The sequence below is a fragment of the Trichoderma breve genome (assembly GCF_028502605.1).
Source record: "Trichoderma breve strain T069 chromosome 7 map unlocalized scaffold00007, whole genome shotgun sequence".
Taxonomy (NCBI): Eukaryota; Fungi; Ascomycota; class Sordariomycetes; order Hypocreales; family Hypocreaceae; genus Trichoderma; species Trichoderma breve.
Genome location: NW_026611593.1, coordinates 2,484,217 through 2,501,992, shown reverse-complemented (window position 1 = coordinate 2,501,992; position 17,776 = coordinate 2,484,217). Strand labels below are relative to the sequence as shown.

General features: G+C 51.2%; 8 protein-coding genes across 8 annotated transcripts; 5 read left to right on the top strand and 3 right to left on the bottom strand.

Moving 5' to 3' along the window:
• Window positions 1–1,919: 1,919 nt before the first annotated feature.
• Window positions 1,920–3,102, top strand: T069G_10969 (fatty acid hydroxylase superfamily domain-containing protein; the record flags this gene model as incomplete). Its single annotated transcript, XM_056178179.1, has 2 exons — window positions 1,920–2,170; window positions 2,313–3,102. 2 exons carry the CDS (start codon window positions 1,920–1,922, stop codon window positions 3,100–3,102), a joined length of 1,041 nt encoding a protein of 346 aa, XP_056024469.1.
• Window positions 3,103–3,912: 810 nt separating this feature from the next.
• Window positions 3,913–4,284, bottom strand: T069G_10968 (uncharacterized protein; the record flags this gene model as incomplete). Its single annotated transcript, XM_056178178.1, has 1 exon — window positions 3,913–4,284. The coding sequence occupies one exon, from the start codon at window positions 4,282–4,284 to the stop codon at window positions 3,913–3,915; it is 372 nt and encodes a 123-aa protein (XP_056024468.1).
• Window positions 4,285–4,875: 591 nt separating this feature from the next.
• T069G_10967 (ribosomal l28e protein family domain-containing protein) lies at window positions 4,876–5,684 on the top strand (the record flags this gene model as incomplete). The annotated part of the gene is made up of 5 exons (XM_056178177.1): window positions 4,876–4,930; window positions 5,034–5,134; window positions 5,201–5,224; window positions 5,309–5,433; window positions 5,510–5,684. 5 exons carry the CDS (start codon window positions 4,876–4,878, stop codon window positions 5,682–5,684), a joined length of 480 nt encoding a protein of 159 aa, XP_056024467.1.
• A 1,465-nt stretch (window positions 5,685–7,149) lies between these two features.
• On the top strand, window positions 7,150–8,771 carry T069G_10966 (lactate/malate dehydrogenase, NAD binding domain-containing protein; the record flags this gene model as incomplete). Its single annotated transcript, XM_056178176.1, has 7 exons — window positions 7,150–7,162; window positions 7,313–7,344; window positions 7,432–7,542; window positions 7,679–7,766; window positions 7,884–8,346; window positions 8,420–8,564; window positions 8,631–8,771. The coding sequence occupies 7 exons, from the start codon at window positions 7,150–7,152 to the stop codon at window positions 8,769–8,771; spliced, it is 993 nt and encodes a 330-aa protein (XP_056024466.1).
• A 391-nt stretch (window positions 8,772–9,162) lies between these two features.
• On the bottom strand, window positions 9,163–10,209 carry T069G_10965 (transport protein particle (TRAPP) component domain-containing protein; the record flags this gene model as incomplete). The annotated part of the gene is made up of 4 exons (XM_056178175.1): window positions 9,163–9,294; window positions 9,424–9,513; window positions 9,627–9,744; window positions 9,875–10,209. The coding sequence occupies 4 exons, from the start codon at window positions 10,207–10,209 to the stop codon at window positions 9,163–9,165; spliced, it is 675 nt and encodes a 224-aa protein (XP_056024465.1).
• An 860-nt stretch (window positions 10,210–11,069) lies between these two features.
• On the bottom strand, window positions 11,070–13,038 carry T069G_10964 (PINIT domain-containing protein; the record flags this gene model as incomplete). Its single annotated transcript, XM_056178174.1, has 7 exons — window positions 11,070–11,511; window positions 11,566–11,791; window positions 11,849–11,954; window positions 12,039–12,346; window positions 12,415–12,482; window positions 12,531–12,738; window positions 12,873–13,038. The coding sequence occupies 7 exons, from the start codon at window positions 13,036–13,038 to the stop codon at window positions 11,070–11,072; spliced, it is 1,524 nt and encodes a 507-aa protein (XP_056024464.1).
• Window positions 13,039–13,860: 822 nt separating this feature from the next.
• Window positions 13,861–14,365, top strand: T069G_10963 (uncharacterized protein; the record flags this gene model as incomplete). The annotated part of the gene is made up of 2 exons (XM_056178173.1): window positions 13,861–14,023; window positions 14,220–14,365. 2 exons carry the CDS (start codon window positions 13,861–13,863, stop codon window positions 14,363–14,365), a joined length of 309 nt encoding a protein of 102 aa, XP_056024463.1.
• A 415-nt stretch (window positions 14,366–14,780) lies between these two features.
• T069G_10962 (type I phosphodiesterase / nucleotide pyrophosphatase domain-containing protein) lies at window positions 14,781–17,662 on the top strand (the record flags this gene model as incomplete). The annotated part of the gene is made up of 7 exons (XM_056178172.1): window positions 14,781–14,995; window positions 15,055–15,099; window positions 15,153–15,444; window positions 15,504–16,350; window positions 16,405–16,516; window positions 16,572–17,026; window positions 17,103–17,662. 7 exons carry the CDS (start codon window positions 14,781–14,783, stop codon window positions 17,660–17,662), a joined length of 2,526 nt encoding a protein of 841 aa, XP_056024462.1.
• Window positions 17,663–17,776: the final 114 nt, after the last annotated feature.

Below are 17,776 nucleotides of genomic sequence, written 5' to 3'. Positions count from 1 at the left end.
GCCGGGCTCATGCCGAACCCACCGCGAAGGAGATGCTGTCAGTATAAGTTGGACCCGGACATTCGGCAACCGTGGAGCAGGCAGCAGTTCGGGCACGAAGACATGACATATTGACACTGCTATTAATCACGCAGTCTCCATCAACGGCATGGCATCGATTCCTCTCCACATCTTTGACGCCATCATTTCGACGTGATATGGACTTTGTCAAAGAGACGGGGACGGGCACAGTTGTCAAAATAAGAGGCAGCATCATGGCAAAGAGGCTATTGTGGGAGGCACGCCTTGCAGACTAATGATACCGCAGATTCCGATACTCTGGATGTGTATGTGAATTGAGTGAGAGGGGAAAAAATGAAGCATAGCAATCCACCGTGTTTCCCAACCAAGGCGTCCGGGTGTCATGGCATTTGCGCTGTGCGATTCTGCAACCCTACCTGCTTATTACTAGTACTACCTAGTAGTATTCGCCCGATCTAGACAAAGGCGATAGTACAGGAATAGCGACAGCGTGATAGAGGTGGTGCCTGTGGCCTATTTGGTTGTTAGTGGGATGTGATGCATATAGAAAACGACGCTTAGTATGTAAGGTTGTGTGTGCAATGATGTGGTCTAATCAGGTGAAGAGTGTTTGAGTGCGCCGAGACGGGAAGATGCGATGGAGGTTTAAGTTGTCCAGTCGAGCTGAGGAACTGTAATGCGTGCTCAGATTGATTACAATTACTCGACGACGAAAGACTGTAATATATGTTGACAGCCGAGAGAGGCCGAACAAAAGGTCGTTGGTATTGTATCAGTTAGGCTGTGATATACGATACTGTAGTAGCGGTCAGAGCGTCAGTGTGAGTGGGAATGGCAAGTTGATAGTACGGAGTATTGGGACGATAAAACCGAAGCTGCCCTCGTTGTCGACCAGTGAATTGCCTTCTGATTTGCCTGCCCAATCCGAAGCGACGGAGAAAGAGAGCAGGATTTGGATTTGTGGATATTCGCCGCAGAAGAATGCCGCAAGGATGGAGATTGAAGTTCTCGAAGTCGTGTTCGTGTTCTTTATCGATACGAATGCGATCGCCGGGCCCCGCAACGGATGCGGCTTATGTAAGGCAAACCCGCCTATCGACGTCGCGTCTCAGGCACCATCCGTTATATCAGCACATTTCAGTCTCCTCTCTGGCCACTCGGCTCCGCTCGGCGGTCCAATTTGATGCGCTGGACTCGGAGAGCCGTAGATGTTCGGACATTTCTGTGGTGTGAATCAGACCACCTATTGGCGCCGGGACGTTGCAGCTCCGGGAAAGGGGGGGGAGAAGTTTGATGAGCAGAGAGAGCGTGAATGGCAGTGTGAGTGTTGCGGGAGGGAAGATACGGAATCGCGTAAAGATGCACCTCATCCTGCGATATACGGGGCCAGCTATATAAATAAGAGAACGGGGCTCTATTTGTTTGCCATTACATTGCATTGGAAACCAGATTGAAAACAGTGGCTGGTCCTTCTTTCGCCTCTTCCATCTCTGTTCTACTTCTATTCACAGTTCTCCCAATTGAGGTCACCACCACTACAACAAGCAGCATCTCCATGACGACAAGTGGCGACCCTCGACAATCGAAACTTATCTGATCGATCCCTCCCCCCTACTCCTACTAACCTTCTCACTTAATTCCACGTTTGCGCCGAAGCTCAATCGGGATCCGCGTTGCACCCCTGAACTTGCGCCCCAGTTTTTATTTTTTTTCCCTCTCGTCTACCTTATCCTCCCCCAGACCGTCGCCTGTCTAGGCTCAGTATTTAAATTGGCCCTGCTGCCGCGAACTCGACCGGGCTGCCCGCCAACTCCGAATCCGCGACAACACAACTCTCGCCCTTGTGTTGATTCCTGAGTTGCTCTTTGGTATCGGTTTCGGTTTCTGCTTTGCCCACCATGGATGTCGTGCTCGAGCTCACCGACACCTTCATCGCCGACCACGCCTACGCCTGGCTGTTCCCTCTACAGCCTGCGCCGTACGACTTCCCCAAGGCCACGGCGGCCAATGCTTCGGCGGCCTATTCATCATGGACTTACAAGCCCGCGACCAAGTACTTCCAGGTCCAGCCTTATCCCGCTGCGTACCTGAGCTCTCTTCCCCGAGATAACGTCTGGCGCCAGTTCGTCACGCTTTACCTCATTACATGGTACGTGCCTCTACTCTGCTCTACTCTGGATCTCGACTTTGGCACGCGGTCGCCAGATTACAGGCTCCCAGCCCCTTTCAACACGCATACATACAGCTCCTCTTGGTGGCAGACAGTCTGGCTAACACGTTCGCGACTTTAGGATCTTTGGTCTTATTGTCTACTTCATCTTCGCCACCCTGTCCTACGTCTTCATCTTTGACAAGCGCACCATGAACCACCCCAAGTACATCAAGAACCAGATCTGGCTCGAGATCGTCCAGACCAACAAGTCGATGCCCTTCATGTCTCTCCTCACCGCGCCGCTCTTCCTGCTCGAGGTCCGCGGGTTCGGCAAGCTCTACGACATCACCTCCGAGGGACCTGGCATGTGGTACAACATCCTCCAGTTCCCCCTCTTCCTCGTCTTCACCGATTTCTGGATCTACTGGATTCACCGATACCTGCACCACCCTTGGGTCTACAAGTACCTGCACAAGCCTCACCACAAGTGGATCATGCCTACGCCCTTTGCCAGCCATGCCTTCCACCCCGTCGACGGCTTCATGCAATCCATCCCTTACCACGTCTTCCCCTTCATCTTCCCGCTGCAGAAGATGGCCTACGTCTTCCTCTTTGTCTTTGTCAACTTCTGGACCATTATGATCCACGATGGCGAGTACCTCACCAACAACCCAGTTGTCAACGGTGCTGCTTGCCACTCGCTGCACCACTCTCGATTCGAGGTCAACTACGGCCAGTTCTTCACTGCCTTTGACCGCATGGGCGGAACCTACAAGATGCCCGAGGCCTGGATGTTCGAGAAGGAGGTCAAGATGTCCGAGAAGAAGTGGAAGGACGAGGCAAAGGAGGTCGACGCCACTGTCAAGGAGGTCGAGGGTTCCGACGACCGGACCTACGTCCCTGACCTGGCGACCAAGAAGAACAAATAAGTGCGCGCACACATTTTCTCGCACAATAAGCCTTCTTTGCGACGTTTTTACGACCATGAAAAGTCCCATCCCCTCTGGCGCGACGTTGAAAGTCGCGCTACGGCGAGGTGCCTGATTGGTGCCGAATATTTTGTATAATCTGCCGCCACATATTTTATTCTTAACTGCTGTGTACATAATTATCAAATATTGGGTGGATAATGAGAGGGAATCCCATGGCAATCATGGGGCTTCACTATTGGGTTTTTGTCAGGCATTTGGGTGGCAGAGGCGTTTAGAGGACATGGGATCACGAAAAAAATGTCTGTTGAATGATAAAGTTATAGTATATTTCATTTGATGACTGATATCAAATGCACCGGCGTCTATAACCCGGCGATGTAATAATAATAAGGCATTTTCCCAAACTCCAGCTCGGACAAAGGAATGAAGAACAAAAAATCCAAGTGACGCTCGTCTTGAGGAGTTTGGCCGTATATTGCGTACATCCACTGACTTATTTTCTGACCACCAGAATTTCTGCCTTGTTTAAGATGACAAAGGAACAAGAGAATAAAAAGAGTTTGAGAGAGGACAATGAATGGATGAGTGTGCGGCCAAGCGCGACAAGCAAAAGAGGTAAAAGAGAAAGAAACGAAGAGAGGACCAAAAATAAAAAGAAGAATAAAGATAAAAAGATAAGAAAAAAAGAAAAAGAAAAGAAAAGGCTCCGCGAAAGATGCTCCAAATGGCGAATAGGGATAATTGTTTATAAAATGATTTGAGACTCCAGACAACGCAGCGCTGGTATAGGTAAGTCGCTCAACGCTTTCATGAGAAGCTGACAAATTTGGGGTCTCTTGGCCGTCCGTCGGCGCCAATTCCGTTGGCCTTGAACTTGTTCTCCATGTAGACCTTGCGCGCCTGGTCAAACGGCAGGCGCCTCTTCTTCATGATCTTGAGGATCTCGGCCTTGCTCTCGTCGTCCAGGCCGGCGCGGCCGTCGCCGTCCTCGACGTTGCCGCTGAGGTCGAAGGTGCTGCTGGAGAGGCCGGCCTCGATGTCGCCGGCGAAGGTGGAGGGCAGGCGGGAGTAGAGGTAGTCGGAGCCCGGGAGGCGGCGGAGCCAGCAGGATCGGGTGAGGAAGAGCGCTGTGGCGAGGACGACGAGGGAGATGCAGAGGGAGGTGAGGAGGTAGGCCATGGTGACGACGGAGATTCTTGGTGTTGTTTCGGTTCAGTCGGAGATGGAGTTTTGTTGGTTGATTAAGGAGTGTTTGCGGAGAAGGAAACGAAAGAAAAGGAAAGCAGTATAGTGTCGAGTCTAGTAGAAGAGAGCCTTGAGATGCGGCGACTAGCAGATGAACCAGTTCATGGCTAGGCTGTTGCTCTGGTTGTTGGTGTTGGCTGTTGATACGAGCCTCTTGTTGGAGGAATGATTGGGAACTGGGAACGGATTTGGTGAGGCCTCAGCTGCCGTCTGACGTGTTGCATGGCGGCTTGCAGCGAGTGGCTGTGCGGGATCCATTCAAGCTCCCTGCTCGCCGCATGTGGGCGCTTTGGGGTGCCTGTCTTGCCTGTGAGATGAAATTGATGGCGCCACCAGCCACAAGGGAAGGGAGCGCCCCACAGATTCGATAAGGAGCTGATAACGATGCTCTGGCTGCGCTAACCGCAATGCGGCAGCTAAGCGAGCCCACACTTTTTGCAGGCCGAGTGTGTTTCTTTACACGCAGCGAAGACGAACGAACCTCGAAACGTCGCGAAACATCACAACAACTCGACAACCGACACAATGGCCGCTGCTACTCTGCCCAACATTTCCTCGGACCTGATCTGGGAGGTCGTCCGTGAGTTTTTTATTTTCACCTACGGGCTCGTTTGATACTGGAAAAACGAAGAGAGCTCGAAAACGACGATGTTCGATGAGGCTAAAATGATGAAATTGGACAGGAAGCAACAACAGCTACCTCCACAAGACTGGTGCTGCCTCAAACGGCGGTGTTCAGTTCTCCCGCGACCCCCTTAACCTGACCAACGTCCACAGCCGCAAGGTACGGGAAACTCTTGGATGGGAATAGACGAAAAGCACTAGAAGGGGGGCTAACTGTTTGGAATAGTACGCTGGTTTCGTCAACGAGAAGGTACGACACATTCCGATCGAGCACGGTCTCGGAGTATAAATAAGGGAAAGAATATACGTGGTTGCTAAAACATTCAATTGATAGGCTGTCGGCATTGCCCCTGGCGAGAAGGGCGGCGTTGTTGTCACCAGCAAGAAGACTGCTGCTGCTCACCAGCCCAGCAAGTCTGCTGCCCAGACCTCCATCGGTGGCGGCAAGTCCACCCGCAAGTGAGTCGAAGTCCAGACATTATACGATATCACCGGGGGGGAATCCTTTGTTATATTGACCAAAATACTGCTGTAGGACCTACAAGGCCGTTGCCGCCCAGGTTGCCAAGTCCGGCTACCGCGCTGACCTCCGTGCCGCCGCCATCGAGCGTGCCTCTGCCATCCGCCGATCCCAGCTCCCCGTCAAGGCCGACCCCGAGCCCAAGCTGCGAGGCAAGAAGGCCAAGGCTGCTGCCGCTGGCGAGTCCTAAATTGGAGGAACGGGACGAAAAAATGGAAAGGCTTTTGAGGAGATGGTGATGGGGGAGTTGGCTGGGCTGGGAGTAGGGGTCTGAAACCGCTTTTTCAACTGTACATTTGGCCTGGTTTTTTGTTAAAAGAAAAAGAGAAAAACCCTCCCTTTAGAGGTTGTTGTTACAGGCCGGAGCTGCAGCTGGATCCCGAAACTGTCGAGACAAAGAAGAAACTTTTCTACTGTGGTTGCCGATGAGGCTGCCGCTTTGAGGGTTCGCAGGGAAGAGAAACAATTCCAGTGGATTCTCGCACAATGGTTCTTTTATGATGAATGTGAAACTGCATATGGTGATTGATGTTGGAATTGTGTTTCTGGGTGTCGATATTTGCCGGCTCTCTTTAGCTATTGTGAGATCATCTCGTAAGGAATGACAATTAAATGATTACAATAGCCATTGCATTGTATCGCCACTTGGTCCAGCAATCCATGTCCTCCGAGTGCCGTCGGGAGAGAGCCAGAAGCACATCCGGCTTATCATCCCGGAAAGAAGCCAAAGTCGGCAAATCAAACAACCAAAGTCGGCAACACTTATTAGCATGTCAAATACACAAGTAAACAATTATATAAGCATTAATCAATCACAGACCGACAACTAAAAGTCATTCACGTCACTTGCAATTCCGATCTCACACGAGCTCGGCTACCTTACCTGGCGCCCATCCGCTCCGGCCCGGCAGACCTCGGAATCAGCGGTGCTCTTCCGACTGCGTCCCCTTGAGCCGTGCACAATCACAAGCCTTCTCTTGTGTGGTTTGATTCTCGGGACCTTGCAGCCCGGGTCGGAATGTGACGGGGGCCGCGGTTCATTTTCGAGATGCTGGACGATCTTTTTCTTGTTTTCTTGTTGTTGCTGATGGTATGGTATCATCGTAGCTGTTACCAATTCGGCGTTATAACAGATATACATGTGCATTGTAAGGCTGGCTTTGCTGCACCCCGATTGGCCGGCCCCCGTGTCATCGGCGCCGAAACAAGCAAAGCACAGCACAGGCAAACCAGCTACCTGCAGTGATACTAGGCCTAGCAAATACCATCCGTAGCAGCACGCTGTGCCTCCAAAGTAAAGTAAAAACGCATTGGCAATAGGCGGCCCCTCCCGACTGTCCATTTTACCCCTCCATTAGCCTTCCAGGTTCCCTGAGAGAGAAAAAAAAAGGCCGCCTGAAAGCAGCGAGTGGAGGCCGTTAAGGGAATATAGCGCGCCGAGTCCCTGCGCCGTGCAAGAGCCATCCCCAAGGGTACCTTCCTCCCCGTCTTACGCAATTCCCTCTTGCAAAAAGTATATCCATCCGCTCTCCATCTATCTTCCTAACCTTCTCTTTTTTATTTTCTCTCCAAGCTTTCATCTCTGAATATCTTCTTTTTGAGCCTTCTTCTTCTCCCCTTTTATACCTCCCACATATTCCCCTATAACCGCTACCATGGTCAAAGCAGGTATGGCTATTACTGTCCTAGAGGCGCGAGCACTGAAGTTGCCCCTCAACCCCGCACCACGGCGACGTGAAGCTGTCTGAAAGAGCTCGCGTCATTGAGGAGGTGAAAATGGAGTGCGGGCAAACGTGATACTGACGGTTTGTGCGATAGTTGTTGCTGGTGCCTCCGGAGGCATTGGACAGGTATGCATTCCTCTACTCTGATTGCCATTGCGATCCATCTTTGCTTTCATCTAGCTAACAGCGCATCTTTTTTGCGATATCCTACAGCCCCTGTCCCTCCTCCTCAAGGGCAGCCCTCTCATCGACGAGCTGGCTCTGTACGATGTTGTCAACACCCCTGGCGTTGCTGCCGACCTTTCTCACATCTCCTCCCCCGCGGTAAGCTCCTAGCTCCAACTCCATTGTCCTCGTGGTCTCCCGACTCTCCGCATCGCCGACAGCCATCTTGCGAGCTTTCCCTTGGCCCGACTTCCGCTGCAGCTCCAGCTCACTAACGCCGCTGTGTTTTTGATAGAAAGTGACTGGCTACCTGCCCGCCAATGACGGCGCAAAGGCCGCTTTCAAGGATGCCGACATCATCGTCATCCCCGCTGGTATTCCCCGTACGTGCTATAACTCATATGACTACTACTACAAAAATCTAGCTGGGGCTGGCTCAAAGCCTCGGCATGTGATTTGAATCCCGAGTTGCCGGCTGCTAACGCTGCAATTGCTCACAGGCAAGCCTGGCATGACCCGTGACGATCTCTTCAACATCAACGCCGGCATCGTCAAGGGCCTCATTGAGGTCATTGCTGATGTTGCCCCCAAGGCCTTCATCCTCGTCATCTCCAACCCCGTCAACTCCACCGTCCCCATTTCCGCCGAGGTCCTCAAGGCCAAGAAGGTCTTTGACCCCAAGCGCCTCTTTGGTGTCACCACTCTGGACGTTGTCCGTGCCGAGACTTTTGTTGCCGAGATTGTTGGCGAGTCCCAGCCCCAGAAGCTCACCATCCCCGTTGTTGGTGGCCACTCTGGCGAGACCATCCTGCCCCTCTTCAGCGCCGCCCAGCCCGCTGTCAACATCCCTGCCGACAAGTACGACGCTCTTGTCAACCGTGTGCAGTTTGGTGGTGACGAGGTCGTCAAGGCCAAGGATGGTGCCGGTTCTGCCACTCTCTCCATGGCATATGCTGGCTTCCGGTAAGATTTCGACTTGGCAATTGTTTTCATTCACTTATTCATGAGACACAAATATTGACACGAATATATTTAGATTTGCCGAGAAGCTGCTTCGTGCTGTCAAGGGCGAGCAGGGTCTCGTCGAGCCCAGCTACGTCTACCTGCCCGGCGTGCCCGGAGGTGAGGCTGTTGCCAAGGCTACTGGCGTCGACTTCTTCTCCGTCCCCGTCACTCTTGGAGTAAGTTTACACTTCCGTCCCATGCTTGACCCCCAAAAGATGTGTGTTTGCTAACTTTGAGCCTAGCCCAATGGTGTGGAGAGCGTGTCCAACCCTCTTGAGAAGATCACCGAGAAGGAGAAGGAGCTCCTTGGCAAGGCTGTCGAGGGCCTCAAGGGCAACATTCAGAAGGGCGTCGACTTTGCCCACAACCCTCCCCAAAAGTAAATACTTTCCTCCTAAACATCCAACCTGTTGGTAGCTGTTCAAGTGTCGAGGGAGCCGGTCTTGAGGGACAATAGCTATGACTACTGGGTATAATGAATATATACGCGTGCATAAGCAGGGTGGCTGATGATTTGCTTTCTTTCATAGGCTGTAAACTGTCCCCAGAATCTCTATCCCCATGCGAAGCCCTTTTCCCTTCGGGACAGCTTCTCATTCCCATTGATTAGTCCACTGCTAGTTGCTCCTGGCTGAGTTGGAGGATTATTCGGGAGAAGAATTGGACGGGTTTGTCGCCGTCAGTTCGCACATGGGGTCATCCCATCATCTTTTCGCTCTCCCATCTTTTGGTAGATTTGAATCGGGCAATGCTGTCTTTAATGCGGTTCGGTTATTATGGCTTGGCGGCGATGGTCTTGATTTGGAATATAGCTGCTGGTAGCTCGTTGACCTCGGCTTGGACGGTGGCGCTGATACCCAGGGCAGCCAGAGCGCCGCGAATGATGCCGCAGGGAAACCATAGGAACTAAGCAAATTCAAGTAAAGCAAGTTAGTCAAAACTCGTCTATCCGAACCAACGGGGGATCGCGACGACTGGGCCAGAGGACAGGTAATTGCGCTCTGTTGTGTATGTGTGTGTGTTTGTGTGACGTACAGGCTGTGCGCGGAGGACAGCTTGGCTGCCGGTTTCTGTGCTCATGCGGGAGAATGGGCGGAAGGCGTTGTCGGTGAGGACGTAGACTCCCTAGATTATGCGCGCAATGTGTGAGTTCTTAAGTTTCTGAGTTTTTGATCCTGTGATGCGTGTTGTTTGTTTGTTTGGGGGTTGTAAGTGTGTTGTGTGTGTGTGTGACGTACGCGGTGGTTTGTCTTGAGGTTGTCAATGTTTTTGCCGAAGACGAGAGACCAGAGGTCTTTGCAGAGGAACTTTATGACGTCGAGAGTGTCGTTGAAGCGGGGGCGGTCGCGGGAGAATCTGAGGAAAGCTGAGTGTTAGCTTATGTGTCTCTATATTGATTCGATTGAGGGAGAGAAAGGAGAGACGGCGCGGGAGTAGTTCCTATGAGAGAAGAGGAAAGAAGGATGTAGTTGTTGAGAAAAAGTACCTTTCTACAAGACCCTGGCCAACGCGATAGCCCTGCGACTCGAGTCTCAAGTGCACCGCATCGAGGTGCTCTTCGTCGTCTATTCGCTTTGGAGAATCGGCGGCCGGCGGATGATGCGCAGCGGCAGCGGAATCGGATTTGCGATGATGCGAAGAGGATGTGACGCCGTCGGGGTTCTGAGTAGCCGGAGAGGAAGAAGGAAAGTCGCGCTGGGAGGTTACGCGCTGAGCGAGCGGGACGAGCTCGATGAGGAGGAAGTCGAGGGCAGAGGAGGAGAGGAAGGAGGCGGTTGGGTCGGTGGAGTTGAAGGGGGGCATTGGGGGGGAGAGGGACATTTTTGCTGTTTTTTTATTTTAATTTGTTTAGGGGGAGAAGAGAGGAGAGTGGAAGAATGGCGGAGGAGGAGAAGAAGAGGTGGGAGGAAGCTGGAGTTGGTGATGTTTGGAGGTTTGGTGGTGAGAGGTAAAGTTGCAATCGACTATGGGCTTGCGGTACAGGTACGGATGGGTTAGTACTGGGTTGGGGAAAGGGTGGTTTTGGGTGTGGGGGTGGGATTGATGTGGTGGGGTGTAGAAGTAGATATACAATTGCTGGATGATTTGGGGAGATGGCATATAAGCTGCATTTATGGGCACTTTTAATATCTGTATTAATACATGATGCGTTCTGATTAATAAGATTTATGTTATTTTATAAGAGAAGATACCTGACATGGTGAAATTATCTGTGCTACTTGTCTGATATAAGCTGTGATGGATACACGAAGATTACATGATACAACTTACACGATACACCACAGACACGCTCAATCACCAAGTGTCCGTATCAGGTAGTTTCGTAAATCGGCCTCTAATCGGCAAGTCGCCGCTAACTAATAATCTAAGATAGTCATACAACTTTACATCTTTCCTCCCCCTTTAATAATGGAAATAAAAAGCAGACAAAAACTAGCATTTGTACCGACCCTAGGGGAATCATCCTTTTTGTCCCTCGTCACACCCTAAACGCCTCTGCTGAGTTGGTAAATCAAACTTCTCTCTCCTCTCCTTTCCTCTCCTCTCTCTACCACTCTCCGTGGTATAATCATTTATATATTGGTTCGCTTTATAGACAACACTCATCGCTTCCTCCAACGCTTTCGCTGGCGAGGCTCTGCCCGCGGACGTCTCGTACTCACTGCTTCTAGACCACTCTCCTACGACGGATAGTTGCTGGGTGATTCGCTCAGGAACGGGAGACTCGACGAGCCGCGATAGCTGCTTCCTCCCGTGTGTTGCCGTTTATGCGGCCGCTGGATGGGCTCTTCGTCGTCAGACGATAGCGTCAGGTCGATAACTGCTGGCGCTGGTCGTTTGGCGCTATGTGAGCCGGTTCGCGGGGCCGAGTGACCGTCTCTGCCACCAGAGCTCATCTCTGTGTAGGAGGTCATGTTTTTCTTGGGCGTTTCTATTCGACGGCCGCTGATGCTGATTTCGGATACCTCCAAATCATCGTCGTCATCGTCGTCCTCAAGATCTGCCCCATTTGGCCTGGATAATGATTCCTCCTTTGGTGGTTTGCTAAACCACCTGCCGTTGGGCTCAATGGTCACGGTTTCCAGGCTCTTTGATGTCTTTTCCAGAATAGCTTTGACGTAGCTAGACGCTGGTTAGCATATGGCAAGAGTATTATTGGAACAGAATGATACGCACCCGTCAACGGCTAGCTGGTCGAACGGCGCAGATTTATTGCATATAGGACAAAGCCATTGTGGACCTTGTTCCTGAAGTTGCAAGTAGGATGTTGCGTCAAAGCATTGCAAATGTGTGCAGCTCAAGCTGCGGCAAGGCACTTCTAATCTCATGTAGGATAGAGGGCATTTCAGGGATAGGACCTGAGATGTCGCTACAACATCTGGATCTTGTGCTATTTTATTCACTATCCATAATCACGTTAGTATATGTTGGGAAAGTACCTCGTCCGGGAAAGACTCACGCTCAGATATCACCGATTCTTCAGAAATCTTTCTACGGTTGGATATTGTCGTCACCAATTCGGGAACCGAAGTAGTCTTGCAAAGGTTGACGATTAGGTAGAATTTCTGCCAAGAACAAAATAATATTAGCAGAAGTCCGCAAGAAAGGGGCCATATGTGTAAAGCTCATGGTCTTTCAATTCAACTTACCCTGTTCGTCAGCGCATATGTAAACTCAATGTTGTTCATGTAGTTTCCCCTTAGGCGGAGAGCGTTGGTTATGTCGACTGGCCTCGTTGAGCCGGGTTTGTTCTTGAGACCTCGGAGGTTGGCCTTGATCTCATCGCCATTTACCCGAAGCTCGGACTGGTGTGGGAACGCAACGTCTTGTACGCCGCTGTCGTCGCTAGCACAAAACACCATGATTCTGTATGATTTATCCTCGTTGCATCGCTGCAAAACGGGGTGGTCGCTTAACCTCAATGGGATGGTGACAGAGTTCCTATGCTGTGCCATTGCTGGAGATGAATGCCACCGGTTAGCCGAGATTGTAATAGCAGCGAAACAGGGGATTAGGGATTCTTGCCTTCACAGGTACGCAACACGCTCACGGCGCTTTCAACGTAATAGAAAGGGCTCGGCTTGAACGAGAAGCTATACGTTCCATAAGGAGAAGCCGGCACCCCGTTTGCCGAGACTTGCCCATACGCTCGTTGCCCAGAATAACTGCTGGTGCCGTAGGATGACGATGATGACGCGGAAGTAGGCAGACCAGGTTGTGCTGTAGACCCGTTGCTTCTAGCCGTCGCGGCCTTGACAGGACTCGCTCGCTGTTGAAAGGCGCTGTGGATGCTGTGGCGGATCTGATGGAATCGTACAACATCGTTGCTGGTAACCGTTTCGTTTATTACTGTGGGAGGGATACAGAGGTTAGCATACATACAAGGACTGAGATGATGCCTGAGGCTGTGACCGCAGAGATGGGCCAAGGAGCACGCGAACAGTGTCGCGATCAGGGCGATGCAGAAGAGAGGGGAGACCTACGTTGTACGATGCGTCGCTGGAGCTCGGCTTTGACGCCTGTGCTCTTAAGCCCATTTACTTGGCAGATGGATGAGAGTTGTCTATTGAACAGAGAATTGCCCTGGACCTGCCTAAGCAGCGCGTTCACGTCATGCCGCGAAATCGACGTCATGTTGGGAGATGCCATGGTTGCGAGATGGCGCGAATCGTAGGTCGAGGGATGAAGAGGGTTGCAAATGCATCAACGGGTGCGGAGAGGTCGGGGGTTGAGTCGAGAGGAGAGAAGAATTGGGCTGATATGGGGAGAGCGTGAAGCGATGCAGACGTCGTCTCTATCGGAATGCGGTCGAATCACCCTATAATCTGGGGACAAAGGACGATGACAAAGGACCAAAGATTGATTGGAAAATAGAGTCGCAAAGCAGAGAAGAGCGGATTCTAGCCGCTGGACGGCGCAGGCAGTCGCTGTGAGGCCAGCTGCGATGCCGGCAGATGCCGCGATGGGGAGCCTGACTGCAGTTTCGCGAGCGATGCAAGGCAAGGCGCTGCAAGGCAGAGGGAGTTCGAGATTTATAACGGCGTGACTGCGATGGATTGGCTTGGATTGGTTTTGGCAGAACGCGCAGGTGATGCAGCGGCGTCCTTCACATTCACTCTCTCCTCACCCTCGTCGTCCTCGCCATCAGCCTCGGTCGCTTTTTCCAAGCATGGACATGGTGCTAAGATAATGATTGATAACTCGACGCTATCGCCACAAGACTTTTGGGCATTGGGCAGGCGGCGGCAGCTGGCAGAACCGAGTGCCTTTGCTGTGAAAATGAGACGCGAAAAAAGATCGCCGGCGCACTAGCCACAGTTTGTGACGATACGCCACACCGGCGCTTTATCTTATCTTTTCCCGCCGTTATCGTAACTTTTCTTTCTTCTCTACGCAGTTGAAGACGAAGACAAGCAACCATACATCAAACGACGTAATCATATACGGACAGGGTCCAGCAATACCGCAATCATGGCCAAGAGTTCTCGATCAAGCAGCAAGAAATTCAACAACCAGCGCAAGGCCGCTTCCATCTTCGGCCCGGCTGAGACTGCAAGACAAGAGCGTCTCTCGGCCAAGCTGCTGGAGTTGGCAAAGCAGGCCAAGCCCGAGCCCGCGGAGATGAAGATTGATGGTGAGTTTTCGACCAGATGCGCTCTATTCTATTCCTTTGGTTCTCTAACATTGAATGGTAATAGATGGCGACAATGCGCCCGAAAAGGAAGAGCAGGCTGGCGCAGACGAGAACTGTATGTCCTACCTCTCCTTTCTCCTCTCTCCTCTGTGTCCCCAGATCGACCCGACGCTTGCTAACATGTTGTGAAACGCAGCCATGGACGTCGACTCAAAGAAGCCAAACAGACCCTTTAGCGCCAAGAAGGGCATCAACAAGAAGAGGAAGAAGTCGAGCATTGTGTTCCCCAAGTACAGCGACAGACTGAGGAAGACTGCTCGAAATGCACCAAAGAAGGCGTAACTGATTGATTGTTAATTCTGGTTTCATTTCTTTTTTGGCTTCTGTTTTCTTAATCGTTTATACGGAGTACTCATTATACATATTGTCCTACATATCAGCTCTGCAGTCTCAATTGACGATACCCATGACAATCTCCAAAAAAAAAAAAAAAAAGTTCGGATTTGATGGCGCCCTTGTACCTGTGGCGCAGCATCCTCTCACTGTAGATTCTCCCTTGGCCAATCATTCTTCCACTCCCACTGGCTTCGTTTTGGAGCTTCCTCCAACAACTTGGTGAAAGGGAGACTCAATTTCTCTTTTATACGCGCCTCTCCATATGGCTTTCACTGTGCATAATCTTAATGGAACACTGACCCAAGTCAAGGCGCCTCTCTAGCCTCTTTCTGTCTTTGATTGACTTTCCTTTAATAACAACATGGTGGCCTCAAGAAATGGGTCGTTTGCAGGCTCACTGCTGCTCGCTGCGGCCAACCTTCTAATACCGCTGTCTATCCTGGTTTTTGCCACTGGATTCTTCCCGTATAAGCCTTTTCTTCCTGGTCTGGCGGAATTTGAGCCTCTCGAATATGGACCTCCGCCCAAGGCTCCCTTTGATAGACTCGTATTCATGGTGGTTGATGCGTTGCGGAGGTATAGTTGAAACTCACCCGCCTGGACGCGTTGTCACTTATACTGAGATGCGATGCTAGCGATTTTGTATTCTCTGAGGAGTCTGGATTTGAATATACTCAGCGGTTAGTTCTGTACACTCACAACTGTTGGCCTCAGTCTCTCATAATTCCAATAGCCTCATTCGAGATGGCAGTGCCATCCCCTTTACAGCAAATGCTCGATCACCGACGGTGACAATGCCTCGAATCAAGGCCATCACCACTGGATCGATTCCTTCTTTCGTCGACCTGATTCTCAATTTTGATGAGGCTGACACTTCTTCAACATTGGCTGCCCAAGACACATGGCTATCTCAGCTCAAAGCCAAAGACACTGGCAAGCTCCTCATGTACGGTGACGATACGTGGCTCAAACTGTTTCCTGAGACGTTTGACCGCCACGACGGAACCTCTAGCTTTTTCGTCGCAGTAAGGTTTCACTCGTTACGTTCTGATTGGTGACCCCCTTAGCTTACATGTATCTCAAGGACTTTACAGAGGTGGACAATAATGTGACGAGACACATCAACGATGAACTTGAGAAGGATGACTGGAGTTTGATGGTTCTACACTATCTTGGCCTGGATCATATTGGCCACAAGTCGGGACCCCGAAGCACGCACATGCCTGGTAAGCAGCACGAGATGGATGGCATTGTCCACCAGCTGTTCAATGCCCTTGAGACCAAGAGCCACCTGCAGTCGACGCTGCTCGTTCTCTGCGGCGATCACGGTATGAATGACGCAGGCAACCACGGAGCATCATCCCCTGGAGAAACATCGCCCGCTTTAGTCTTTCTGTCGCCGAAGCTCAAGGAAATATCGTCCGGATATCCGGCCCCTGCGCAACCCAAGAACGAGTACGACTACTATTCCATGGTTGAGCAATCCGACATCTCGCCGACTCTTGCCGCGCTCATGGGATTTCCCATCTCGAAGAATAACCTTGGGGCGTTCATCCCGGAGTTTTTGCCCTTTTGGCCGAGTTCGAGCGATAAGGTGCAGATTCTTATTCGCAACGCGAGACAGATCCTCAACATTGTCACGGCGGCGTTTGGAAGCGAGCTCTTTGATCTCCGGGCTTCTGTCGACCCGTGCGTTTCCACATCTTCGGATGTTGATGAACTGGCCTGCGAGTGGCGCAAGATCAATTCACAGGCCACTTCACAGGCTGGTGCCAAAGAGGTGGACCAGGCGTGGCTCTCGGCTACGTCTGCTTGGATTCGCAAAGCTCAAGATCTGATGAGCAGTATGGCGTCCAACTACGACATGTCGAGATTGTCTCTCGGCCAGGGACTGTCGGTTGCTGCCGTGATTGCCAGTGTTGCAAGCTTGGGTCTGCAAGGGTTCTGTCAGGCGGGATTTTTGTTGCCGTTGTTCATGCTTGCAGCGTCGTATGGACCCATGATGTTTGCCAGTAGCTATGTGGAAGAGGAGCATCATTTCTGGTACTGGACGTCAACTATATGGTTGGCTTACCTCGGTGTTAAGGAGGTTCAAAGGTACGCTGACTATACCATTACTTCCGTTATGCGTGATTATACTGACTATTCTTAGATCTTCACGTTTCTCTTCGATATCGAACCACGTAGTAGCCTTGGCTGCCCTAAGGCTCATCCGCAGCTGGAACCAGACGGGCCAGAAATTCGCCGGTGAACCAGACACTGTCAAAACATTCCTCATTCCCAACCCTGAAATTCTTTGGGCGCTCATCACTTTGGTGTATGTCGTCGTGACTTTCCAGACTCTGCAGAGCTTATCTGGTCTGCCATATATCCTGGCTACATCTCTGATGCCGGCTGTATTCTTGGCAACGTTCACTTTCAAACTCGCTTTCACTGCGGAGGATGCACCTGAGTTGGTTGTGGGATTTGCTCACGACCTCCTCGACATCTTTCAAGGTCCATCTCTCATCTTCAGAGCGAGGATCATATTTGGCCTACTCGCAGTCTTATACGGTTTCGCCATATATCGAGCAAAAACCGGCGGCCCTCGAGCCTCCCAATCCTCCGGTAAGTCTTCAAACCTCCCACCAACCCCCTTGCCACATACTATAAACACTCTCAACTAACATATCAACCAAATCAGTCGAACTAGTCCACCATCTATGCACCCTCCTCGCAATGACCCAATCCCGCGCCACAAACATCCCCCTCTTCCTCCTCTCCAGCATCATCCTCCAAACCCTCCAATCAACAACCCTCTCCATCGCCGAAATCACCGCAACCTCCATCGTCCTCCAGTACACAACCTTCTTCGCCTTTGGCGGCTCCAACGCAATCTCCTCCGTCGACCTCTCCAGCGCATACAACGGCATCAGCGGCTTCAACGTCTTCGCCGTCGGCGCACTAACTCTCATCAGTAACTGGGCGGGGCCTATCTTCTGGACTTCGGCGACGAATATGTTGCTTCTGCAGAAATATAGAGAAGGGAAGACGGATGCGTTTAAGAATCATGTCATTTTGTTGACGATTTTCGTGTCGATGAGTGTGGCGTTTGTGATTGCGGCGTGTACGGCGCTGAGAACACATTTGTTCATCTGGACGGTGTTTTCGCCAAAGTATTTGTATTGTATGGCGTGGAGCCTGGGGCAGCATTTGTTGATTAATGTTGGCTTTGGGAGCTTTTTGTTCTGGGTGGGCACTTGAGTTGGGTATAGAAGATACCTACGTTATGTATGAGACTCTCGATACTTGATTTCCAGAATAAGGCTTCATATTGCAGACAGTTACATATTTTAATATAGAAAAAGAAGACAATTG